General features: G+C 35.1%; 1 protein-coding gene and 2 long non-coding RNA genes across 6 annotated transcripts in view; 2 read left to right on the top strand and 1 right to left on the bottom strand.

Moving 5' to 3' along the window:
- The window catches only part of LOC127835930 (3-oxoacyl-[acyl-carrier-protein] synthase, mitochondrial-like), a 41,496-nt gene extending 17,344 nt beyond the window's left edge, over window positions 1-24,152 (top strand). For both annotated transcript variants that reach the window (XM_052362354.1, XM_052362361.1), the window contains 2 exons: window positions 19,930-20,087; window positions 23,320-24,152. In XM_052362354.1, coding sequence (XP_052218314.1) covers window positions 19,930-20,087; window positions 23,320-24,126 — 965 coding nt within the window. In that variant the 3' untranslated portion in view covers window positions 24,127-24,152. The remainder of the gene's footprint in view (window positions 1-19,929; window positions 20,088-23,319) is intronic.
- Window positions 12,585-14,977, top strand: LOC127836104 (uncharacterized). 2 transcript variants are annotated; one of them, XR_008028596.1, is made up of 3 exons: window positions 12,585-12,712; window positions 13,077-13,308; window positions 14,440-14,977. It is a non-coding gene; the product is annotated as an uncharacterized LOC127836104 (long non-coding RNA). The 2 variants fall into 2 exon arrangements; XR_008028589.1 differs by lacking the exon at window positions 12,585-12,712 and having other exon boundaries at window positions 12,738-13,308.
- Window positions 19,171-19,567, bottom strand: LOC127836128 (uncharacterized). Of its 2 annotated transcripts, none has more exons than XR_008028615.1 (3): window positions 19,443-19,567; window positions 19,299-19,346; window positions 19,171-19,250 (listed from the first exon to the last, which is right to left on the bottom strand). It is a non-coding gene; the product is annotated as an uncharacterized LOC127836128 (long non-coding RNA). The 2 variants fall into 2 exon arrangements; XR_008028616.1 differs by having other exon boundaries at window positions 19,395-19,532.
- Window positions 24,153-24,651: the final 499 nt, after the last annotated feature.

Below are 24,651 nucleotides of genomic sequence, written 5' to 3'. Positions count from 1 at the left end.
CATGCATTGTCGCTAGTAATCTAACTCGCCCTGTACTTAACGGTCTTAAGCTATTTTAATAATCAAACATTATTTTAGGATCACATTTCGCATTGTTTTAAGAATGGCTTACAATGAAGGGCTATTTGTTTACTTTGAAAAGTGAAATCAGATCAGCCTTTTCTATGGCCTGCAAATGTTTATATACAAAGTAAGACCTATATTTACCTTGCGATAATTGTTTTCCTGAACCTATTGATCAGTATCGCAAACATTTTTCATTAGGAAGGACTTAATGGTATATCACACTGTCATATATGTGTTACATTTCAAGAGTTTGTTTGAAACTCTTTGATCTTTATCCTGACCACTTTCATTCACTCCACAGGTTTAATACCAGTATTTCCTGAAGCATACACATAACAAATTTCATTTGAACTCACCCAAATCCCTGAGCTTGGGGAAGAAATATTTGTTGGAGTTGGTTGCTTCAAATATAATTTTATTTACCAGATATATAAACAGTGTTATTTGCCCAAAATAATAGCCTCTTAAAAGCAGTTTCCCAATTGCAAAAAGTAAAAAAAGGCTATTTCTCTAAGGCAAAAGTAACATTCCCCCCCCCCCAAATTCGATAAAAATTTCCAAAAAATATGCCAAACCTTTCCAATAAACTCAATAATTGTTTATTGAGTTTATTTTGCGGCAATTTAATTCGAAAGCAGTTCAACGTCGTGCACTTAATGAACAAGTATATTTATAATCATATTAACGTGCATTCTCAATTAGAATGAACACCCACAGAAAAGAGTAAAAAAATATGAACTATGCTATATTGTCAACTGAATGATGTTTTTAGAATCCTAGATGACTTATTTATAAGTTGTGTAATTTTTTTCATCATCAGTGTACTGGTTTTCTTGCAATGGTTGTTAATTCGAGATGACCCTGACTGTAAATAGAAGTGCTAAAAGGTTTGTGAAAATGGATACCATACAATTTAAAGCACCATTCAGTAATATATGATAAATTAAACGAAATTGAAACACATTCCTTTGAATAAAACAGTTGTTGAACTTAATACTTAAAAAAAACTTATCTGATAAGTCAGCTTCATAAAGTTTAACTTGGTCTGAATCTTTGGCAAAATATCATCGAACAACTATATTAATATCAAACTATTAAACCAATTTTATTAAAGACAATATCATCCCATATCGGAACAATAAAAACGCATATTATGCTGTTCTACACCAAACTTTATTCTATTACTTGTTATTTAAAGAGTAGCGAAAACTGTACTATAATATTTATCTTCAGGCAACCAAGTAAGACATTCTATGTGTAAAATCACGAACCTTTTAGTACATTCTAAGAACAATATAACTATTTGTTTTAGATTTATACTTGCTTCTGATGGACAGAAATGTAAAACATATGTATTATTTTGAACAATTTTATTTAACCAAACTTGTAAAACACATTTTAAGAAAAATAATATTCTGAAAATATCCTGTCGTTTTTTAAAATTTATGAGCTATTGCTAAATGTTAGAACATAATAACTAACTCTGGTAGTGAACCACGAACAAGAAGAAACTATGTTACTAACTGCATTATGTGCATAAAGAATTATATGTTTATATGAACCAGTACACTCCCACAATTATTAATAATATGGTGAAAATTGCGTAAAACATGTTTTTGTTAATCACCAACCTTTCACAAATATTTTTCTCGCACATACTTTTATCGCACATACTGTTCAAATAAACTCGTAATCTCTACAATGTGTTATTAAACTGTCACTATTTTGATGATTTAATGACGAAGGTACTATAAGACAGCAAACTGTCAAATCCATCGAGCTTAAATTTTGATTATAGAGTATAGTCTTCTGGAACCTTATGAACAAGTGCAGTACATAGTATATGCAACGTTTAAAACAATGTGAATATAACGAAATCAAAATACTTATAACTCTGTACATGTATTGTTTATCATTGTTTTACAAACACACTATTCACACAGTTACTGTACTAGACTGACAAAGCAGACCGACAAAACAATGCATTCATTGGTACAATCTGGGAAGAAAGGTTCGTTACGCTTTGACGCTACCATTTCTGGCGTCAAAGAATGTTTGAATTAGTTGAAGTTCTTGTTCTTCATACTTGAACGCTCTCTTTGTCCTACCTGTTGGCTTTGGCTTTCCGATCTTAGTAAGTATGTCTTCACATTTTAACCATATTTTGTCTTTGGATGCGGGCCACTGAAAAGTAATACACTTATTAGATTTTATGAAACTGATATCTAGTTCACTTTCGTCTTTGTCGATGATTTCACTAACATACCACTTATTCAAATATACTGCGGCCACAAAGTCTCCGGGGCTATACTCATCAATATTTGAACTGTCATCTTTTGTAGAGGTTTCTTCACTTGCTTCTAGCTCATTGAACCTTACATTTTCACTTGTAGACTTTTCACCCTTTGGTTCGTTGCAGTCCTTTTCAAGGTCGTTTGGTGCCGTAGTCTGCTCATCAGGTTCTTGTACTTGAACAGATGGTTCACTTGTGTCTAGCTCATTGAATCTTCCATTATCACTTAAAGACTTCTCACCATTTGGTTTGTTGCAGTCCTTTTCAAGGTCGGTTGGTGCCGTAGTCTGCTCATCAGGTTCTTGTACTTGTACAGATGGTTCATCCGCTTTTCGTTCACACCTACTTATTGTCACTTTCTTCCAATGTTCACACATGTCTCCTGTTCTACACTGTGAGCAATAACAGCTTACATTGGCTACATACACATTCATAAGCTCCAGTCCACCTTCTATTGCATGAAGCTTCATCGTTCCTGGAACTGGTTTAATCACAACTCTGCCAAGTTCTTCAGCCTTCCTTGTACACTCCTCACTGGATACAAATATGAAATCAACGTTTTTTATCGTGCAATGGGTAGACTGAGTCCAGACATGAAATTCGGCTGGGTCCTGTATTGTTACTTTTCCCATGTTAACAGCTTCATCAGCAAGTCTCTTAGTTAGCCCGCCCAACCCATCACATGGGCCCTTCCCATGCCATGCCCAAATTCAAAATAATTCCAGGATGCTTTAACTCTGAATAACTCTTCATGCCTTTCCACTGCGTCAAAGATGGTTTTGTTCCGGTATTGACTCGTCGGACTATCCGTCCAATAATGAATCCTTTCTAGTCCGTTGACCAACGTTTTCACTTGTGGTATTGCTTTGTCCAAGAAAGCAAGAACGGTTGACGAATTATGTCCCTGCTCATCGACAACCATAACCATACTTTTATGTGAAAGCGTGTCTTCGTCTCCCTTGTAATAAACTACTATTGGGTGTAAGGTGACCCCTGTTTTGTTCCAGTACGCTGTTTGTATCTCTTCGACCGATTTGCATGTGTAGTTCTCCGCGAAATCCATGTGTAAAATGGCATCTGTAGCTTTCAGGTTTACTTTCAGCTGCTTTATTTCCTCGTACTGTCTCTTCACTCGGTAAACGTGTTCACTGAACAACTGCATTTGTTCCTTGACAAATTTCAAGAAATCTTCTCGTTTGAACTCACTTTCGACTATCTTCATAATCATTAACCAGGTTTTCCGAAGGAAAAAACTGGTTATTAGATTGGCGAATGCGGGCGGGCTGGCTGGCTGGCTGGCGGGCTGGCTGGCTGGCGGGCGGAACAAGCTTGTCCGGGCCATAACTTTGTCGTTCATTGTGAGATTTTAAAATCATTTGGCACATTTGTTAACCATCATTAGACGGTGTGTCGCGCGAAAAAAATACGTCAATATCTCCAAGGTCAAGGTCACACTTTGAGTTCAAAGTTAAAAAATAGCCATAAATGAGCTTGTCTGGGCTATAACTATGTCATTCATTATGAGATTTTAAAATCATTTGGCACATTTGTTCACCATCATGGGACGGTGTGTCGCACGAAAGAATCACGTCAATATCTCCAATGTCAAGGTCGCCACGACTAAAAATAGATTTATTTTAAAACAAACTTACAAAGGGGGTTAATTTTGTTTGTTCATTTCAAAAGTTCAGTTTGAGTTGTCTCCCTTTATCAGATTTTTTTTCACAATGAAAACCTGGTTTTGTGACAATTTTGTCCCTTGTTTTCTTTTTACCTTTCTCTTCCACAGGGACACACATTCACTGTCCAACTTTTATTGAATCTGGAATGTCATTTTCAAGTACATGATTCAGCCTTTCATCTTTAACAAACTCCTCTAGGTTGATAGGTAGATTGAGTTCACAACCCCTCAAAGCATAGCAGATAACGACATAATTTGATGTTTAGTGCAAAGGCATGAACTCCATGTGATGAATGCCAAAAGTTTAATGCTGCGAAATGGTAATTTGCAAAATGAGGAAAGAGAGAGTTTCACAGTTGGATTTTCACCCATAAACTTATGATAAAGATTCTTCATGTAATCGGTCAATGAACGTGTTTGCTCTTGGCAATTAGGTGTCTTAACTTTATCTCTCTTCCCAGGGTTTCGATCTTAAGTTATCATCTTGTGATAAAAAATCTATGACTTGCCGATTGTACGTCCTGGTCTCTCTTCTTCTTGTTATGTCACGTATGCTCAAACCGTTCAAGCAGTTTCTAGATAACCCTGTGTTCATGCTAACAGTCTTCTTCAATCCGTACTTCTTCAAAATTGAACCAATGTGTGTTCTGAGAGAGCCTTTCTCTGTTGGCTTTATGCCACGCTTCTCTGTTTTCATTTGATTTTGTACGGCAAAACTAAACAGGAGTTGCTTGTGTACCTTTGACCTTTGTTCTCGGGATAATTTTGCCATTTTCATCATACGTTTTGTTTTGCTATTTGGTGTTAAAGTTTTATTTATATTCAGTGACTCTTCATTTTCCTGTTGAGAAGAACATTCACTTTCGTCAGTTTTTTTCTCTGCTTTTTTATATCTCTGTAATCCTCTAAGAGTTCTCTGGTATTTCAAGCGCATTTCTTCATTTTCAGCTTTCAGTCTGCGTAATTCTTTCTGCTTCTTAGCAAGTGCATTTGATACTCTCCTTGGTCCATTTCTTTTATTTGGAAATTGAAAGTCGAAAACAAGCGGTGTACTTTCTGATCGGCCTGTGCCGTAACCACTTGACTCTGGTGTCGGTTGGTCAAGGTCTCTTCTAGCTGTTTCTAACTCTCTTTCAAGTTTCTTCTTCTGCCGATGTCGACTAAGGTATTCTTTACTTTTATGTCCCCCACTATAGTAGTGGGGGACATATTGTTTTTGCCCTGTTTGTTGGTCTGTTGGTTGGTCTGTTGGTTGGTTGGTTTGCGCCAACTTTAACATTTGCAATAACTTTTGCAATATTGAAGATAGCAACTTGATATTTGGCACGCTAATGTATCTCATGGAGCTGCACATTTTGAGTGGTGAAAGGTCAAGGTCAAAGGTCAAATATATGGGTCAAAATCGCTCATTTAATGTACACTTATGCAGTATTTCAATATTCAAGATAGCAACTTGATATTTGGCATGCATGTGTATCTCATGGAGCTGCACAATTTGAGTGATGAAAGGTCAAGGTCAAGGTCATCTTTCAAGGTCAGAGGTCAAATATATGTGGCCAAAATCTCTCATTTTATGAGTACTTTTGCAATATTGAATATAGCAAAACTTTTACATTGGCCATAACTTTTTCACTATTGAAGATAGCAACTTGATATTTGGCATGCATGTGTATCTCATGGAGCGACACATTTTGAGTGGTGAAAGGTCAAGGTCAAGGTCATCCTTCAAGGTCAGAGGTCAAATATATGTGACCCAAATCGCTTATTTTATTAATACTTTTGCAATATTGAATATAGCATCTTGATATTTGGCATGCATGTGTATCTCATGGAGCTGCACATTTTGAGTGGTGAAAGGTCAAGGTCAAGGTAATCCTTCAAGGTCAAATATATGGGTCAAAATTGCTCATGTAATGTCACTTCTGCAATATTGAAGCTAGCAATTTTATATTTGAAATGCATGTGTATCTCATGGAGCTGCGCATTTTGAGTGGTGAAAGTTCAAGGTCAAGGTCATCCTTCAAGGTCAAACATCATATAGGGGGACATTGTGTTTCACAAACACATCTTGTTTTCACTACGCTTTTCCTTTTCCTTTTTGGTTAACTTTTCTGCAGCAACATAGTTTTTACTCTTCCTGTTCCTTGGCTGTGAAAGGTATTCCCGATACCTTTCTGGATCCTCTTTCATTCGCTTGCGGAAGTCCTGCATAATCTCTGCCCTTGACTTGGCCATCATGTATACCTACAATGTAAAAATAAATAATATGTAAATCGTTCTTTTTCTTAACAACATGAATTTGAGCGTTTTTTCTCATTGAAAGGTTCGTGACCATTAGTAACAAGCCTTTCATTTGAAAAAGTGCTGTTTATATTTGTTCAGCATGTTTTTTAAGTATAAAAGTTTGTTGAATCATTTAAATAATTCATTTTTTACCAAAACATGTGTCCCTGTTAATATATATTGACATACGGTTTTTTTTTAACTCAAAATTATCTGATTTATAGAATTTATTTACCAATAAACTTCAGCCTCTTCGTTATAATATCTCGAATTATATAGATACTTTTTCTCCCTCTTAATAAATATATTATACACTAGACAATACTAGAGACGATATTGAACCTTTATTTTATGTGTGAAGCATAAGTTGTACAGAAAAACTCTAATAGAAAAGTTTGTGATTAAATGTAACGAACCTTCCCTCATATATAACTACACATATTCAGGATATATAACATGAAATGCTTTAAATAAAGCAATGGCAATTGAACACAGCACCCTGTTCAATCAATGCCATGTCATAAAATACTCTGAATTTTTTTTCACACACACAATAAATCACAACTACTTACCGAAGGTTTCTGGTTAATTTCCCGGTGTTTTTTTACACGATGCGCTGACAGTCACAGAAGCAATCATTTTGGAAAGAATGGTGACGTAATAACCGCATGACGCCATTAAAGTACATACTTGTCAAGTACAAGCTGTGTTTCACGCGTGATTGTTAAATAAATATAAATTAATGCTGCACCTGCACGAACCTTTTGTCACAAACCTGTTTGGAACACATTTTCTTGTTCTTTACACGTATGAAAGGTTACTAGAATAGGTTAAATTCTTTCTTACAGGTTCCATCCACAGCATTCATGGTGTTAGCGGATGTATATTTCGTAAACTTAGTGTGTAATAAAATTAATCGTGGTAGCAAACCTTTTCACTTTAAATCATCTCGCAAAAAAATGTGGAATGAGTAATTTAATTTCAAAATTTCGGAAGCATACATACTTACCCACATTATTAATTCATTATATGGTATTAATACATGCTTTAGAACACTTCAATTTTAAAAAATAAGAGAATTTCAGGTGATGATGTAACCAGGTTTTTAACGTAATTCCTTTTGTATGCAGCTTCGACGACAAATATTATTGCATAGAAATTTAAATGTTTATTATCATATTACGTACTTATTTCGCATTTTCCAAAACATCTGTGTTTAAATGATAATGTAGTGTCAAAAGAAGCCAAATTTACTGTGTTTAATGCATCTGGATTTGTATTTATATTGTAAAATTTGGACGGCGACAGTAGCAAACCTGTCATTTTGACATATTTTATATCTTTTTTTCAAAAACGATGATTGGTATTTTTATTGTATATGTGTTGTGATGAAGGATACATATGGTCTTACCTAAAAATATAAATGAGTGATTACCATCCAATTGCATTTGCGAAAAAATAAGCAGCGACAAGCATTTTAAGGGGGTGTTCATTCTAATTGAGAATGGCCGTTAATAATGTTTAAATTGTCCAATTCCATGGTCTGTCATGCTTTTTTTCCCAATCAAAAAGGCTGCACTTGCATGTTGTTAAATATAAAGGGAAAAAATCACTGCATAATCTGGCATTTTTGTATTGCCCACAACCTGAGTCAATGGCTTTCACATTATATTGTAAGCGCATTGAAAATACTTTTTTATTTGTCTGCAACACAATTTTCTTCCATTCTGTCAACAGTTTCACTTCTGTTCACACAATTCTAGTATATGCAATTAACATTCTTATTTTTCCCAATCAGGAACAGCAATTTACAGTCTGGTTAATACATTAACTACTGAAAGATTATTAACTGCGTTGAATATACTGAATGTCCTGGAATATAATTTAAGCGTTTGGAACAAATATTTACTGCCTAAAACATAACAGCTGTTGCCTAATACATTTGAGCCTGGGCCCATATTCACCAACCGATTCTTAGACTTAAGAATAAAGAATAGACTTAGAACCAAGAAAAATGTGTTCAGTGTTTGAATATATACAGGCCTCCTCTGGTGATGATGCCATTAGCAAAATGTTCTATATAAAGAATAATATAGATAGAGATGTTTACCGCAGAGTTTGACTCAAAATTAAAGAAATTCTTGAATATTCTTATTTAAAGAGTATTCTTTATTCTAAGACTTAAGTCTAAGAATTGTTTGGTGAATACGGGCCCTGGACATAATTGTCTGAAACATTATATCCCTTTATGGTCAAATTTTTAAATAACATTATGAATTCTTTTCAGGAATTCTTAAAAAGATTTGCTTCCTTAAAGGTTAAATCTGATAGCCAAAACACTATTTGATACCCAAGTCAGGGACCTATACAAACAATTTGTATAGGTCCCTGCCCAAGTGTATTACTTGAAGCAATTTCAGAAATGCCTTGACAATCATTTGAAAGTTAATAACTTAAAGTCACTTTTATTGATAGAACATCACTTTTGAAAGAGTTAATTTGCTTCAAATTAAGATTAAGCTTATTGAGCTGTTTTGGATAGAAGGAAAGTAAGATTGCCAAAAAATTTTAATCTTGTTTGGCAAATGTATTTAAATATTTGTTTGGCAATACAGCTTCAGATAAGAGGATTATTTTTGTGCAAGAAGAGGCATATATTGTACAAAATTTAAAATGCAAGAAATGTAAGAAATGGAAGATTATGGTTGTTAAAATGTTATATATATATATTTATCATGTTATATATAGACCTGTGTAGAATAAAAATGCTGAAGAAAAAAGACCATTTAATATGTCTCAGGATTCAAATATTGATTATAAATTTGCTAGAGCTATTGAAAACTGATATTTTGAAAGATAAAGTCTTACCTTGAAACTACTTGTGTGTTGCTAAATAATTTTGAATTGCCTTTTAACATCCAATCTTTCTGTCAGGAAATTGAAGGTTCATCGATATTAGTCCCAGTTTGTTTAACTTTATCTGCAAACTATTGTACCCAAAACAAATGACTTTGGTCTTATTTAAAGCTCAATAATGATCAATTACGCTGAATTTACCCAACCTGATGCAAAACTACCATAGTCAAATCAGGATTATTCCTGGCGTGTGAAATTAAAACCATGGATCATGTTAGAAAATTGTAAATTGTCTTTTACATAAAATCTTTTACGTCCAGCTATACTCTGTATATTGGCTCAGTATGATTTATTTAATGAGTTCAAAACCATATTAATATCCATCATCCTAAGGATGTTTTTTATATCCATTGTTTGATTACACTATTGCTGATTACCAGTATGTATATATAACTACCTTTTTAAAATTGTTTCTTAATGGTCTATATTTCAAAATGCCCCTGGAGGGAAATAGAATGTTACTCATATCTTAATTTGAGTTGTTTCTTTATATTATCAAAAAAAGTGAAATGTGTTTCCATGTACCGGTACAAAATATTTTTTATTAGACAAAAATAAAGTTTTTGACTATGGGCCTTCATGTTTTTTTTTCAAATTAACTATCATGAACATTGGTTGAACAAAGTCGGTTATTTGTTTGAAAATTGCTTACAAATCTTGGTGTTGAAATTGAAATGTTTTAGTCTAAAGTATTCTGATACTTAAACTCTATATCATTTTGCTAACAAGGGCGATTAATTGCATTGATCAATTCAGAACTACTTTACCTTAAGACTCTTATATTTTTTTTAACAACTTTAATCTTGCTTGCAGTTTATTTACATCAATTTGTTTCCTCATCGTCACACATTAACAGATCACATTATGTTGCATGAGTTGTATCTGTGAATTTTTTCTTTGAATCACTTATCCTTAGTAATTTCTTTACTGATTTTAATACTTATCAGGAATGATTCCTGAAATCCTCTTGGTCAATAGTGTATGTAAGTCACACGAGTTAAACAGAGATTTTTTTTAATGAAAACTTCACAAATCTTCTCTTAAACCCCAAGTGTCACAACTTTTATATTTTTATGCCCCCGGTAGGGTGGCATATAGCAGTTGAACTGTCCGTCAGTCAGTATGTGTGTATGTCAGTCTGTCCGTCAGTCCGAAAACTTTAATGATCATAACTTTTTCAATATTGAAGATAGCAGCTTGATATTTGGCATGCATGTGCATCTCACAGAGCTGCACATTTTGAGTGGTGAAAAGTGAAGGTCAAGGTCATCCTTCAAGGTCAAATGTCTAATATATGGCGTCTGTCCGTCCATCCAAAAACTTTAACATTGGCCATAACTTTTTCACTATTGAAGATAGCAACTTGATATTTGGCATGCATGTGTATCACATGGAGCTAAACATTTTGAGTGGTGAAAGAGGAAGGTCAAGGTCATCCTTCAAGGTCAAATGTCAAATATATAGAGTCTGTCCGTCCGAAAACTTTAACATTGGCCACAACATTTTCAATATTGAAGATAGCAACTTGATATTTGGCATGCATGTGCATCTCACAGAGCTGCACATTTTGAGTGGTGAAAGGTCAAGGTCATCCTTCAAGGTCAAATGTCTTTTATATGGTGTCTGTCCGTCCTTCCAAAAACTTTAACATTGGCCATAACTTTTTCACTATTGAAGATAGCAACTTGATATTTGGCATGCATGTGTATCTCATGGAGCAGCTGAACATTTTGAGTGGTGAAAGGTGAAGGTCAAGGTCATTCTTCAAGGTCAAATGCCAAATATATGGCGTCTGTCCGTCCGAAAACTTTAACATTGGCCATAACTTTTTCAATATTGAAGATAGCAACTTGATATTTGGCATGCATGTGTATCTCATGAAGCTGCACATTTTTAGTGGTGGAAGTTCAAGGTCAAGATCATCCTTCAAGGTCAAAGGTAAAAAAAATTAATTCAAAGTGGCATTCTCATGAAGCTGCACATTTTGAGTGGTGGAAGTTCAAGGTCAAGGTCATCCTTCAAGGTCAAAGGTCTTTTTTTTTTCAAAGCGGTTTCCATTAAGCTGCACATTTTGAGTGTTGGAAGGTCAAGGTTACCTTCAAGGTCAAAGGTAAAAAAAATAAATAAAAAAAAATTATTTTTTTTTAAGCGGCGTAATAGGGGGCATTGTGTTTCTGACGAACACATCTCTTGTTAGTATGTGACATCGTGTAGTGGTCATCTACTAAGTTTGATCAAATCATTCCCCATGGCTTGCTGGCCATGCCCCAGGGTCCATGTTATTTGTATACACTTACAAAGAAGATACCTTAACAAATCTTGTTGTATAAAACTGCAAGATTAGTATTTGTTGTATATCTCCCCTCCTACAAAAATGACAAATGGCGATTGGCTTAGAGCGGTCACGTGCCCATGGTGTATTTTCCATACACCCCGAGTAATTGCCATACACCCTGAGTAATTGAGTAGTCGGTTGAGATATACTGTAATCGTTACACAGTTAGTAACTGATGGTGTATGAGATATACACCCTCAGTACATTCATACAATACTCGAGTTTAGCTGTCGTATGATATGAAATTACTGAGGATGTATATCCCATACACCAGCAGTAATGGACAGTATTTAAGTATAAGTATATAAAGGAGACAACTCTCAAATAATTCACTTTGCTGTATTATGACTTCAATGCCTACCTATATCATTGCAAACAATTTTGTTTTACATCAGAGGAGACAACTCTCAAATAATTCAATTTGCTTTTTCTTGAGAGTTGTCTATCTTGGAATTGTTCATCCAGATAATTCCTTAATGTTGACAGGATTTACTCATAGTTATGAGTAAATTTATTATTCTATAAGTCTGGCAAACACCGCGGTTATTTTCAAAATTTCTGACTCACTCTGAACCAGAGTCGGTCTTATCAGTGTGTGAAGCATCAAATTACCCATGAATTCTTTGTTTATAACTGGGGGAATACAAAGATTAGAGGGACCAAATGGACATCTTACAACAAAACACTACTGATAAACAGGGATACATTTACTTGACAATTTTCAACCTGCATACAGTCCTTAATTGTTCAAGTTTACTCTAAGACCCAAAATTCAAAGATAATTATGTTAAATACATGTAGTAGATTTACATGTACTTTAAGTGTTGTAAGGTTAAACTATCATAACAAAGGGATCTTATTGTAATAAAATGACATTTGGTACACAGTAAGGTTAAGTCTAATATTGCAATTGTGTGATCAGATTTTTAGAAAATTTTAGTTCATAATAAAACTTTACATGTATTTCAAAGTATTTTTTAGAATATAATAAAAAACTTAGCTGCACTATTTTGAATGATATTTTTTCTATATTGCTTGGTAAACTGTAGAAATCAACATTCTGTGTGTAAAAAAGCTGAAAAGAGTGATTCATTGAGTTATGATGGACCTTTTTTGAATGCTCTGAACTACTGAACAGGTTTGTGTCTTTATTTACTCTGTATTGTTCTCTTATAATGCTGTGTTTATTATAATAATATTGTTTTACAGTAATATCTGTTTTGGCAGGTGGTTAACATTTAAAATGAATGTTCAACCCAGTTAGCTTTGCAGTATTTTCACATTACATAAAAGACATAATGCAGTCAAAGTTGTATGTGTGTATTTTTCAAAGCAAACATGGCTGTAATGAAAAAGTGTAAATGTTTTGTACAGTGAATTATAATGGCTGGGTTTTATGGTTATTGTAATCTTATTTATTTTTTTAGCTATTTCTGGTCATGATATTAAACAGATTGCTTTCCCACATATTTAATGAGTACTTTTATATTTTAATTTTGAAGGTTAAACTCTTGCCCCAAGGCAAAATTTACATTAAACAGAAGATCCTAAGGAATGTGTGCACATCGGCTGCCAAAAATGGAGCGAAAGGGAGATGTTACCTCATGATGTATGGACTTTTAGACAAGGTACCCTGCACAAGTTTGCCAGCTCAAGGGGAACAGGAGTGGGAAAACCGCACCCTGGTGATGAGCAAATACCTTTCCTTGGCCGACAATCTGGATTTGTTGAGAGGTAAATTTAAACAGGGTATTGCATTAATTGAGTAAATGTTTTAAAAGTATTACCAGAAAATGCGCAGTCAAAGTGATTGTTAAAAATAGTTTGAAATGGAAAAGTTCAAAATAGAGATGTTTCTCACTTTTTCGAACCTATTTTGTGGTAAATATGCATACTTTTTAAGTAGATATGGTATTTAAAAGAAGGTTTGTAACTATACAAAATAATTTTTATGCACCCGAAGGAGGGCATATAGTGATCGGACTGTCCGTTTGTGTGTCTTTCTGTCACACTTTGCATTTAGGTGTCGCGTTTAGGTTTCGAACAATGCTCATAACTTCTATATCACTTCAGATAGCAACTTGATATTTGGCATGCATGTGTATCTCATGGAGCTGCACATTCTGACAAACACATATCTAGTTATTTTTTATTCCGCTCACTTTCCAGCCATATTAGGAAAATAGTTACTGGCTTTTATTTCATACTAATATTCGCTCAATATCTCACCTTTACTTGGTGCGAAATTTCTTAGCGGGATGACCTTATAATTAGGGCTACATTAAGAAAATTTGCGGAGAGTAAATTCGAGATATAAGGCGAATTTAAATACGAAATAAACGCTAATCACCTTTTTACTGATTATGGCTGGAAAGTGAGCGTCATTTAAAATATAAACAAAAGTAATAAAAGGTATAAAACGGCGAAAAAAATTACGGTCTCGGTATGGACATCGCCATCTTGACTATCACGTCATTACCCTGTCTGGTTACTGAATCAAAGCGGTTACTGAGTTATTGTTACAGTCGTGATTAGGTATTTTAGAAAGTAATATGAATTTTTTTCTGAATGTTTTTTTCTTTCTGAAAGTAGATCGAAAAGCCACTTGCAAACTTTCAGAGTATAAATTTCAGTTAATGCCAACAAACTACTTGTAAACTACTTTGAATCATAAATGTTTACTGAAATGAACAACTTTCAAGTAGACAAAATTTGAATAAATTATATACTGCTTTGTGTAGTGATCAATATGAAATATCTTAAGTAGACTTAATAATGAATGAGAGTTAGAATAAAGAAATTCCATCTCATGATTGCTGCGCAGTGACTTTTAAAGATGAATGGCTATTATGCTTTTTCTTTCAGAGATCATGCAGAAGCAGTACAAGGTCAAATCTGTGCAAGTGCGAGAGAAGATCCGCAGCCTACTGAAACCCAGCAAATTAAATAAACAGTTTTAATAAATGATGGGAGTTCTATACTAAAAACAGTACCCTGGTGCTCATGTGTACATATTGTGACATAATATCTTAAAATAATTCTGTGTCAAATCATGTTTAAAGAATTTCCATTGTTTCTTTTGTTTCTTGGCATATAGCTCGGTTGTTTTCGGAGATAACCCGAGGTATTGTCATAGCCAGCACATCATGTCGTGTCGTCCGCTGTAGGCGTCCTGCTAAAACCTTAACATTGGCTCTAAAATCAAAATGCTTCCAGGTCAAAGGTCAAGGTCACTGTGACCTCTAAAAAAAATATATTCTGACAAGCTTTCATTTATTCTCAAAACTGCACCCGCAGCCGAGCGTTGGCACCCGTTATGCAGTGCTCTTGTTACAAGGTTTGTGACTGTACATTGCTGGACTTATTTGTATTTTTATGGCTTTGAATACACTTTTTGAGGGTACTATACTGTTATTTTGCCACTTTTTATTGTTTAACTAAAGACAGGCGTGTTCTTCTATGTAATGGCAAGTTTTTTAAGTAATGGACCTAGAAGATTTGTATGCATGTATTCATTTTTGTAGACCAGGAATTTATTTTTCCTTTCCAGTGACCATGGTATAAGCTGGACAATTTTCCATGTTATACCAGGCAACCATGGAATATTAAGCATGGAAAACCCTGGAATATTTTCCAGGGTTTTCCAGCCAGCAAGGAAAAAATACCGTCCGAATACTCCATGTAATCTGGAAAACCATGGATTTTTTTCCAGGGTTTTCCAGGCAGCATGTAATCTGGAAAACCCTGGAAAAAAATCCATGGTTTTCCAGATTACATGGAGTATTCAGACGGTATTTTTTCCTTGCTGGCTGGAAAACCCTGGAAAATGTTCCAGGGTTTTAACTTGCAGGCTGGAAATTGTTCCAGGCTATTTCCTCATACCATGGACAATTTTCCACCGTTTTTTTTAAATATTGACGCTGGAAAAGGCTGGAAACTTAGTCCGAATACTCCAGCCTCATATTTTCCATGGCTTTCCATGGAAAACCCTGGACAATGTACGCCCGGGAATTCTCAAAATACTATTAAAATCTTATCATCTTTATAACCCATATAATCATCATTATCATTATCATACAAATAATAAACCAAAGACAAAATAGGAGTGAGTGCTTGTATTTGACAGGACCTTCAATATATAAATGTAAAAAACGATTCTTCTGACGCTGGTATGTGTTATATGTGCAATGGATATAGACCTCAACGGCACCGCTCAGTTGATGAGTCTCGAGACGACTGGAAACGGTGTAACATCTTTGTTCAGGTGTATAAAGAACTAAAACGATACTATTTAAATGCTGTAGGGCGTGTAATTATGAATACTTCACATGCACATGTGTGTCATGTGAAAAAAAGTACAAATTTATTCATAACAATTAGACGTCAAGTATATATCTCACATAAAGAGTTACTGTTTGAATAATCTGATCCCCGCCGATGCCCAAAGTGCACATAGGACGCCCCCAATGCCCATCAATCACGCTAACTTGCTTAAATATTATAAATTAACAAATGTGAAACATTAATTTTTTTCAAAGAAGCTGCTAATATCTGCAAGATTCATCCACCACCACCAATCAAGAGAAGTGTACATGACTTCACATACACCCCATACAATAATCAGTAGTAATAAACGATTCAGGTAAAACCGCGAGCGGGATACGTAACCCTACTGCCATTTTGTTTTCTTATTTTTTCTTTTAATGGCAGGGGGACGTATGGTCAGGCAAAAGATGCACCTTTAACGCACATGTGTGCTTTTTGTGAGTGCGTTTTTTGCTGCCATTCATGTGCATTAATTGTGCGTTTTGTGTGGGTTATAACTGCGCTTAACGTGCGTTAAATGTGCGCTTTTTGTGAGTTAAATGTGCGCTTTTTTATTTAAAAAGCGCACATTTAACGCACATAAAAGCGCACATTTAACACACATGTGCGCTTTTATGTGGGTTATAACTTCGCTTTTCGTGAGTTAAATGTGCGCTTTTAAAATAAAAAAGCGCACATTTAACTCACAAAAAGCGCACATTTAACGCACTTAAAAGCGCACATTTTACACACATAAATGGCAGTCAAAAACGCACTTATAAAAAGCGCACGTTTAACGCACATTTAACGCACATAAAAGCGCACTTTAACACACATGTGCGCTTTTATGTGGGTTATAACTGCGCTTTTTGTGAGTTAAATGTGCGCTTTAAAAAAAAAAAAAGCGCACATTTAACTCACAAAAAGCGCACATTTAACTCACAAAAAGCGCACATTTAACGCACTTAAAAGCGCACATTTTACACACATAAATGGTAGTCAAAAACGCACTTATATAAAAAGCGCACGTTTAACGCACATTTAACGCACATAAAAGCGCACATTGAACACACTTATAAAAAGCACACGTTTAACGCACATAAAGCGCACATTTATCCACAAAAAGCGCACATTTTCTTGTTTGGTTGTTTGTTTTTGTTAAAAACTCACTCGGTAAGAAAAAGCGCACAAAAAACGCAGTGCCAATACCGCCACGTTTAACGCACGCAAAACGTACGTAAAACGTACATTTCACACACTTTTTTGAGAAGGGGTCAGGACCCATGGCTCGAGACCGGTGTCTAGGTCCCTTCATCACCTCCCGAAACCTCTAATTTAAGAGAAATCTACAAATAAGCAGCTATTATTATACTGTAAACATTAAGTATTCTTTAGTAAAAAATGTAATTAAAACATTATCAATTTCATTGCGCAAATTAACATAACAAACAAACATGAAAAGCATCCCGCACACACCCCGGACATCAACAAGAAACAAACAAATCACTCAAGCCATAAAATCCATAAAGCACCTAAAAAGAATGTTGATAAATCATAAGTATTCCGAGAAATATATAACAGCTATATTAAACCGACTTCAACATCTAACCAGTCACACCAAAATGAAAATATTTAGTAATCTTACAATAAGAATGTCTTTTAAAATTAAATGTTCATTACGAAAGACATCAAAAAATAATAACACTGACATTTAAACATACCAATATTTCAATAAATATGCTGGAGGTACTATCTCCAGGAAGTGAGAGTCTCGAAAAAACATGACACCCATAACTTAAAAAATCTCATTCAAACACAATATTAAGTAAAAAATGAGTCAAAATAATCAAGAAAACTGCAAATATACTAAATATAGACTTTATAATTGCAAAATTATAAACATAAAAGCAATGTAACCAATTATTTAACCATACGTATGTTCATTAGGGGCGGGTGGGCGGGGTTATCACCCTTTCGTTTTCTTGTTCCATAACGTTTGCCTGTCAAATACACCCTCAAATGGCGACTCAATAGATGTGCAAATCATATATACCCCAAAGCGAAAAACTCGTGCGCTTTCGCGCTAAAACATGCACACAAAACCCGTGCATTATTCGCGCTAAACCATTACCATAATCTCTCTTCTAAATAACACGTATTAAACCATACTATACCGTATTTATCAAACCGAGAATAATTTCATGTAAGTGGGTTTGACTCTGACTTATTACCACTTAAGTTACAGTATTCTGGATATTTGGAGGGGAAGGAAGATTGTTGTTGCAGTCATTTGTTCTTTTATCCCATTGCTTTACCTTGACAAGATTGTTGCAGTCATTTGTTCTTTCATCACATTGCTTTACCTTGACAAGATTGTTGCAGTCATTTGTTCTTTCATCACATTGCTTTACCTTGACAAGATTGTTGCAGTCATTTGTTCTTTCATTACATTGCTTTACCTTGATGAGATTGTTGCAGTCATTTGTTCTTTCATCACATTGCTTTACCTTGACAAGATTGTTGCAGTCATTTGTTCTTTCATCACATTGCTTTACCTTGACAAGATTGTTGCATTCATTTGTTCTTTCATCAGATTGCTTTACCTTGATGAGATTGTTGCAGTCATTTGTTCTTTCATCACATTGCTTTACCTTGACAAGATTGTTGCAGTCATTTGTTCTTTCATCACATTGCTTTACCTTGACAAGATTGTTGCAGTCATTTGTTCTTTCATCACATTGCTTTACCTTGACAAGATTGTTGCAGTCATTTGTTCTTTCATCACATTGCTTTACCTTGACAAGATTGTTGCAGTCATTTGTTCTTTCATCACATTGCTTTACCTTGACAAGATTGTTGCAGTCATTTGTTTTTTCATCACATTACTTTACCTTGATGAGATTGTTGCAGTCATTTGTTCTTTCATCATATTGCTTTACCTTGACAAGATTGTTGCAGTCATTTGTTCTTTCATCACATTGCTTTACCTTGACAAGATTGTTGCAGTCATTTGTTTTTTCATCACATTACTTTACCTTGATGAGATTGTTGCAGTCATTTGTTCTTTCATCACATTGCTTTACCTTGAAAAGATTGTTGCAGTCATTTGTTCTTTCATCACATTGCTTTACCTTGACAAGATTGTTGCAGTCATTTGTTCTTTCATCACATTGCTTTACCTTGACATGATTGTTGCAGTCATTGGTTCTTTCATCACATTGCTTTACATTGACAAGATTGTTGCAGTCTTTTGTTCTTTCATCACATTGCTTTACCTTGACAAGATTGTTGCAGTCATTGGTTCTTTCATCACATTGCTTTACCTTGACAAGATTGTTGCAGTCATTTGTTCTTTCATCACATTGCTTTACCTTGACAAGATTGTTGCAGTCATTTGTTCTTTCATCACATTGCTTTACCTTGACAAGATTGTTGCAGTCATTGGTTCTTTCATCACATTGCTTTACCTTGACAAAATTGCTGCAGTCATTTGTTCTTTTATCAGATTGCTTTACCTTGACAAGATTGTTGCAGTCATTTGTTCTTTCATCACATTGCTTTACCTTGACAAGATTGTTGCAGTCATTTGTTCTTTCATCACATTGCTTTACCTTGACAAGATTGTTGCAGTCATTGGTTCTTTCATCACATTGCTTTACCTTGACAAGATTGTTGCAGTCATTTGTTCTTTCATCACATTGTTTTACCTTGACAAGATTGTTGCAGTCATTGGTTCTTTCATCACATTGCTTTACCTTGACAAGATTGTTGCAGTCATTTGTTCTTTCATCACATTGCTTTACCTTGACAAGATTGTTGCAGTCATTGGTTCTTTCATCACATTGCTTTACCTTGACAAGATTGTTGCAGTCATTTGTTCTTTCATCACATTGCTTTACCTTGACAAGATTGTTGCAGTCATTGGTTCTTTCATCACATTGCTTTACCTTGACAAGATTGTTGCAGTCATTTGTTCTTTCATCACATTGCTTTACCTTGACAAGATTGTGTCAGTCATTGGTTCTTTCATCACATTGCTTTACCTTGCAGGTGTGGCAGTAGGGATGGGAATGTGTTCGCTGCAGCAGATTGCAGATGCTGGTCAGATTCTACGGGAGAAGGGCTACCGCAGACTCAGTCCTCACTTCCTGCCTCTAGTTCTAGCCAACATGGCTGCCGGGCACATCAGTCTACAGTTTGGCTTGCAGGTAATTTGAATATGTGACGCGGCAATACATTTTCACTCCTCTTTAAATTTGGTCTATTGCCCTTTATATTGGAAATAGGGGACCTCATTCATAAATCTCCTTTAAATACTTAATAGAAACAGGTAGGTCCTTAAAGTTAGTTTATTCTACTTTTTATGGTTTATCTATATGAACTACTACTAAATTTATATCTTTTTTTTCCTTAAATTGATAAAGTTGTAGATTGTGTTTATGATAGATACATGCTTTTTGAATTTATTTTTATTAGCTCATCTATTTTTTGAAAAAAAATTATGAGCTATTGTCATCACCTTGGCGTCGGCGTTGGCGTCCGGTTAAGTTTTGCGTTTAGGTCCACTTTTCTCAGAAAGTATTAATGCTATTGCATTCAAACTTGGTACACTTACTTACTATCATGAGGGGACTGGGCAGGCAAAGTTAGATAACTCTGGCGTGCATTTTGACAGAATTATGTGCCCTTTTTATACTTAGAAAATTGAAAATTTTGGTTAAGTTTTGCATTTAGGTCCACTTTTCTCAGTGAGTCTCAATGCTATTGCATTCAAACTTGTTACACTTACTTACTATCATGAGGGGACTGGGCAGGCAAAGTTAGATAACTCTGGCATGCATTTTGACAGAATTATTTGCCCTTTTTATACTTAGAAAATTGAAAATTTTGGTTAAGTTTTGTGTTTAGGTCCATTTTATTCCTTAAGCATCAAAGCTGTTGCTTTCATACTTGCAACACTTACTAACTTTCATAAGGGGACTGTGCAGGCAAAGTAATGTAACTCTGACTGGCATTTTGACAGAATTATGTGCCCTTTTTATACTTAGAAAATTGAAAATTTGATTAAGTTTTGTGTTTAGGTCCACTTTATTCCTACAGTATCAAAGCTATTGCTTACATACTTGCAACACTTATTAACTATCATAAGGGGACCGTGTAGGCAAAGTTATGTAACTCTGACTGGCATTTGGACGGAATTATGGGCCCTTTATACTTAGAAAATTTGGTTAAGATTTATGTTTTGGTCCACTTTACCCCTAAAGTATCATAGATATTGCTTTCATACTTGGAACACCTAAAAAACTATCATAAGGGTACAGTAAAAGGACAAGTTGCATAACTCTGGTTGTCATTGTTACGGAATTATGGCCCTTTTTTGACTTAGTAACTTTTAATATATGGTTAAATTTTGTGTTTCGATCCACTTTACTTCTTAAGTATCAAGGCTATTGCTTTCAAACTTCAAATACTTTCATGCTATCATGAGGTTACTGTACCTGGCAAGTTGAATTTGACCTTGACCTTTGAATGACCTTGAGTCTCAAGGTCAAATTATTAAATTTTGCTAAAATTGCCATAACTTCTTTATTTATGATTAGATTTGATTGATACTTTGACGAAACTACTCTTACCTGACATACCACAATAGACTCCACCCAAACCGTCCCCCGTGCCCTCCCTCCCCCCCCCCTATTTTTTTTTTTTTTTAAGATCATCTCACAAATGACCACCACACCCTCACACTATACCCCCACCCCACCCCCCCCCCCCATTTTTTTTTTTTTTTTTTTTTTTTTTTAAGATCATCTCACAAATTACCACCACACCCTCACACTATACCCCCCCACCCCCCCCCCCCCCCCCAATTTGTTTTTTTTAAACGGTTATGTTTGAAATACTGTCCAACCATCGCACCAAAAAAATCCCCCCCCCATCGCCCTTCCCTCCACCCCCACCCCCCCCCACCCACCCCCCACCCCCCCCCCCCCCCCCCCCCCCGCCCCCGATTTTTTTATTTTTTTTTTCGCTTTTTTGGAAGATAATGTAATAACTGTCCACAACCCCACACTAAAATCCCTCTTCACTCCACCCCTCCCTCCTTTGTGATTGAAAATGAGAGTCCCTTCACCTTTAAAAAGAAAATAGATGAGCGGTCTGCACCCGCAAGGCGGTGCTCTTGTTAAAGTATGTTATTTATTGCTTCATGCATAAGGTTATTACACAACTTATTCCTTCAATAATACTTTAGAAAACAAAGATTAGAACAGAGAATTCCATGTTGGACATGTGTTAAGTTTAGACTGCCTTGGTCTTAATCTGTCAAGTGAGATTGCTAAGGTTCCTGATTTTGCATCTTGCAATTATGCTGTTTTAGTAATTAGGAATCTCTCTGGAGTTAAAGTTATTTTCTAATGCATTTATTTCTGTACTGCCTATAGTGTACCAGTAAGCACGAAATAAATATTTCTACAAAATATATAAAATAAAAATAAATATAATATTAAATATGCCCATAGGCTACATGAATGAAGAAACAGACAGACCAAAGCGACCAATGATTGACACAGTAATCATGGAGACTTCATGAATATGGAAAATAAAAGCATTGTTTTAATAATTAACGAACACTTTTCAAAAGTTTACATTAAAAGTGACTAATTATTAATGATTTGAAGTAGTCTTAAATCTTAAGTAATCTTTATTGCATATAACTTCTAAACTGGCCAGACAAAACATCAGTTAGTTTAAATTTTGCGGATTATCAAAGTGCTGTGGGAGCTTTCTTTGACAGAGTTGATTAAAGTATATCCCATTATTGTTTGTATAAGCAAGATAATCATGGTCTTGGTTATTTATTTTGCTCTTCTTACCTTTTATTTGTCATATTTTGCAAGGTATTGCATGCATTAAATAATATGAATGCAGTCATGAAATCCACAGGGCATCATCACGTTCTGTCCCGGCATAAGACTAATGTTATTTATGTGTGAAAAAAAAGCCATTAGTAGAATGTTTTGGGCACATTAACAGCAATTTTGCCAAAGATAATTTTCAAAGCGGGTGTTAAAAAATGTAAATAATCAAAGCAAGAAAGTCTTAGCTGTTGTTTAAAATCTCAGTATTGCCAGTAGGGATTTATTTATACTTTGTGGAACATAAATCAGTGCCAAAATTACAATAATTTCCACCAGAGATATCAACACATTTCTTGAAGATAAAATTTCAGCCTCTATAACTTCTATTTTGATTGAAATAATACCTGTAACACAAATGGGAATGTATTTCAGAAACCTATATGGGACTTTTTACATCTCTTTGCGTTATAAAAAGACAGTGTCATTTATATCATAAAGGGCTAAAAGAATATTATCATCTAGATCTACATGTTCGTGGCATATTTAAATTCTTCCACAAATGCTCACATCTTTATTTCTCCAGGGACCTAATCATTCAGTGTCCACGGCCTGTACAACTGGTCTGCATGCAATTGGGGACGCTACCAGGTTCATCCAGCATGGAGACGCTGACCTCATGGTTGCGGGAGGAACCGAGGCAAATGTTGACCCGCTCAGCATCGCAGGATTTTCCAGAATGAGGGCGTTGAGTACAAAGTTTAACGACTCTCCGGAGAAATCATCTCGACCATTTGACAAAGATAGAGACGGTTTTGTTATGTCTGAGGGTGCTGGAATTGTCGTGCTAGAAGAACTTGAGCATGCTTTAGCTCGTGGATCTAAAATTTATGGTGAGGTTTTGGGTTATGGACTTTCTGGTGATGCGAATCATATCACAGCCCCTGCTGAGGATGGGTCTGGGGCCTATAGGTGTATGGCTCAGGCCTTAAAATATGCAGGAGTAGGCATAGACCAAGTTGGATATATAAATGCACATGCTACCTCAACACCTCTCGGGGATAAAGCAGAATCTAGTGCTATCCATAAACTGTTTTGTTCAAATAGTGATTCTTTATTAGTTTCCTCCACAAAAGGTGCAACTGGTCATTTACTTGGTGCGGCTGGAAGTGTTGAAGCTATTTTTACCATTTTTGCTTGTCAATCTGGCAGAGTCCCTCCCACTTTAAATTTGGTTCAATCGGACACTGGCTATGTTTTAAAGTATGTTTCAAACAAGGCTTGTGATTGGCTGAATGTAAACTGTGGACAAAGAAGAATAGCATTAAGCAATTCATTTGGTTTTGGAGGGACAAATGCCAGTATATGTTTTGCTTCTTATTGTGAGAAGTAAAAATTAAAAGTAAATGAGAGTTTAAATTTCTTGCCTGTTTAGCTCACAAGACCACGATGCTATGTGGGCTATTAAGATCAGTCACCATCGTGTGTTCTTTGTCCATTATCAACATTCTAATTTTACCTCTTAACAACTTTTTTCAAAAGCTCATGGTGGATTTTATCTGTACATGGCATCAAAGTTGCTGTGTCCACAGACTGAGTCAGGCACAGATGTTTTTCCCAAATTCTGTCATTTCAATGCAATGCTTTTGAAATTCTGTTTGATAGGCTAGAAAATGTGTACAAAATAATTAACTCAGAACCAAAAAGGTGATTGTCACTATAGCTAAGTTTGCAAAGAGACATTCCTTTAAGAGAGCCTCCACAAAGTATTTTCAAATACGTTTCATAAGGAAACATGAATTAACTCTGGAAATGCTATTTTTTGTATATGTTATTTGGTTCTTTAAACTCATGTGATACAGTGCTATTTTCATGCATTAAACAACAACTTGTAACCAATGGAAGGCCGGTGGAGGCA

The sequence above is a fragment of the Dreissena polymorpha genome, chromosome 1 (genome assembly GCF_020536995.1).
Source record: "Dreissena polymorpha isolate Duluth1 chromosome 1, UMN_Dpol_1.0, whole genome shotgun sequence".
Lineage (NCBI taxonomy): Eukaryota > Metazoa > Mollusca > Bivalvia > Myida > Dreissenidae > Dreissena > Dreissena polymorpha.
This window is presented reverse-complemented; position numbering and strand designations above follow the sequence as displayed.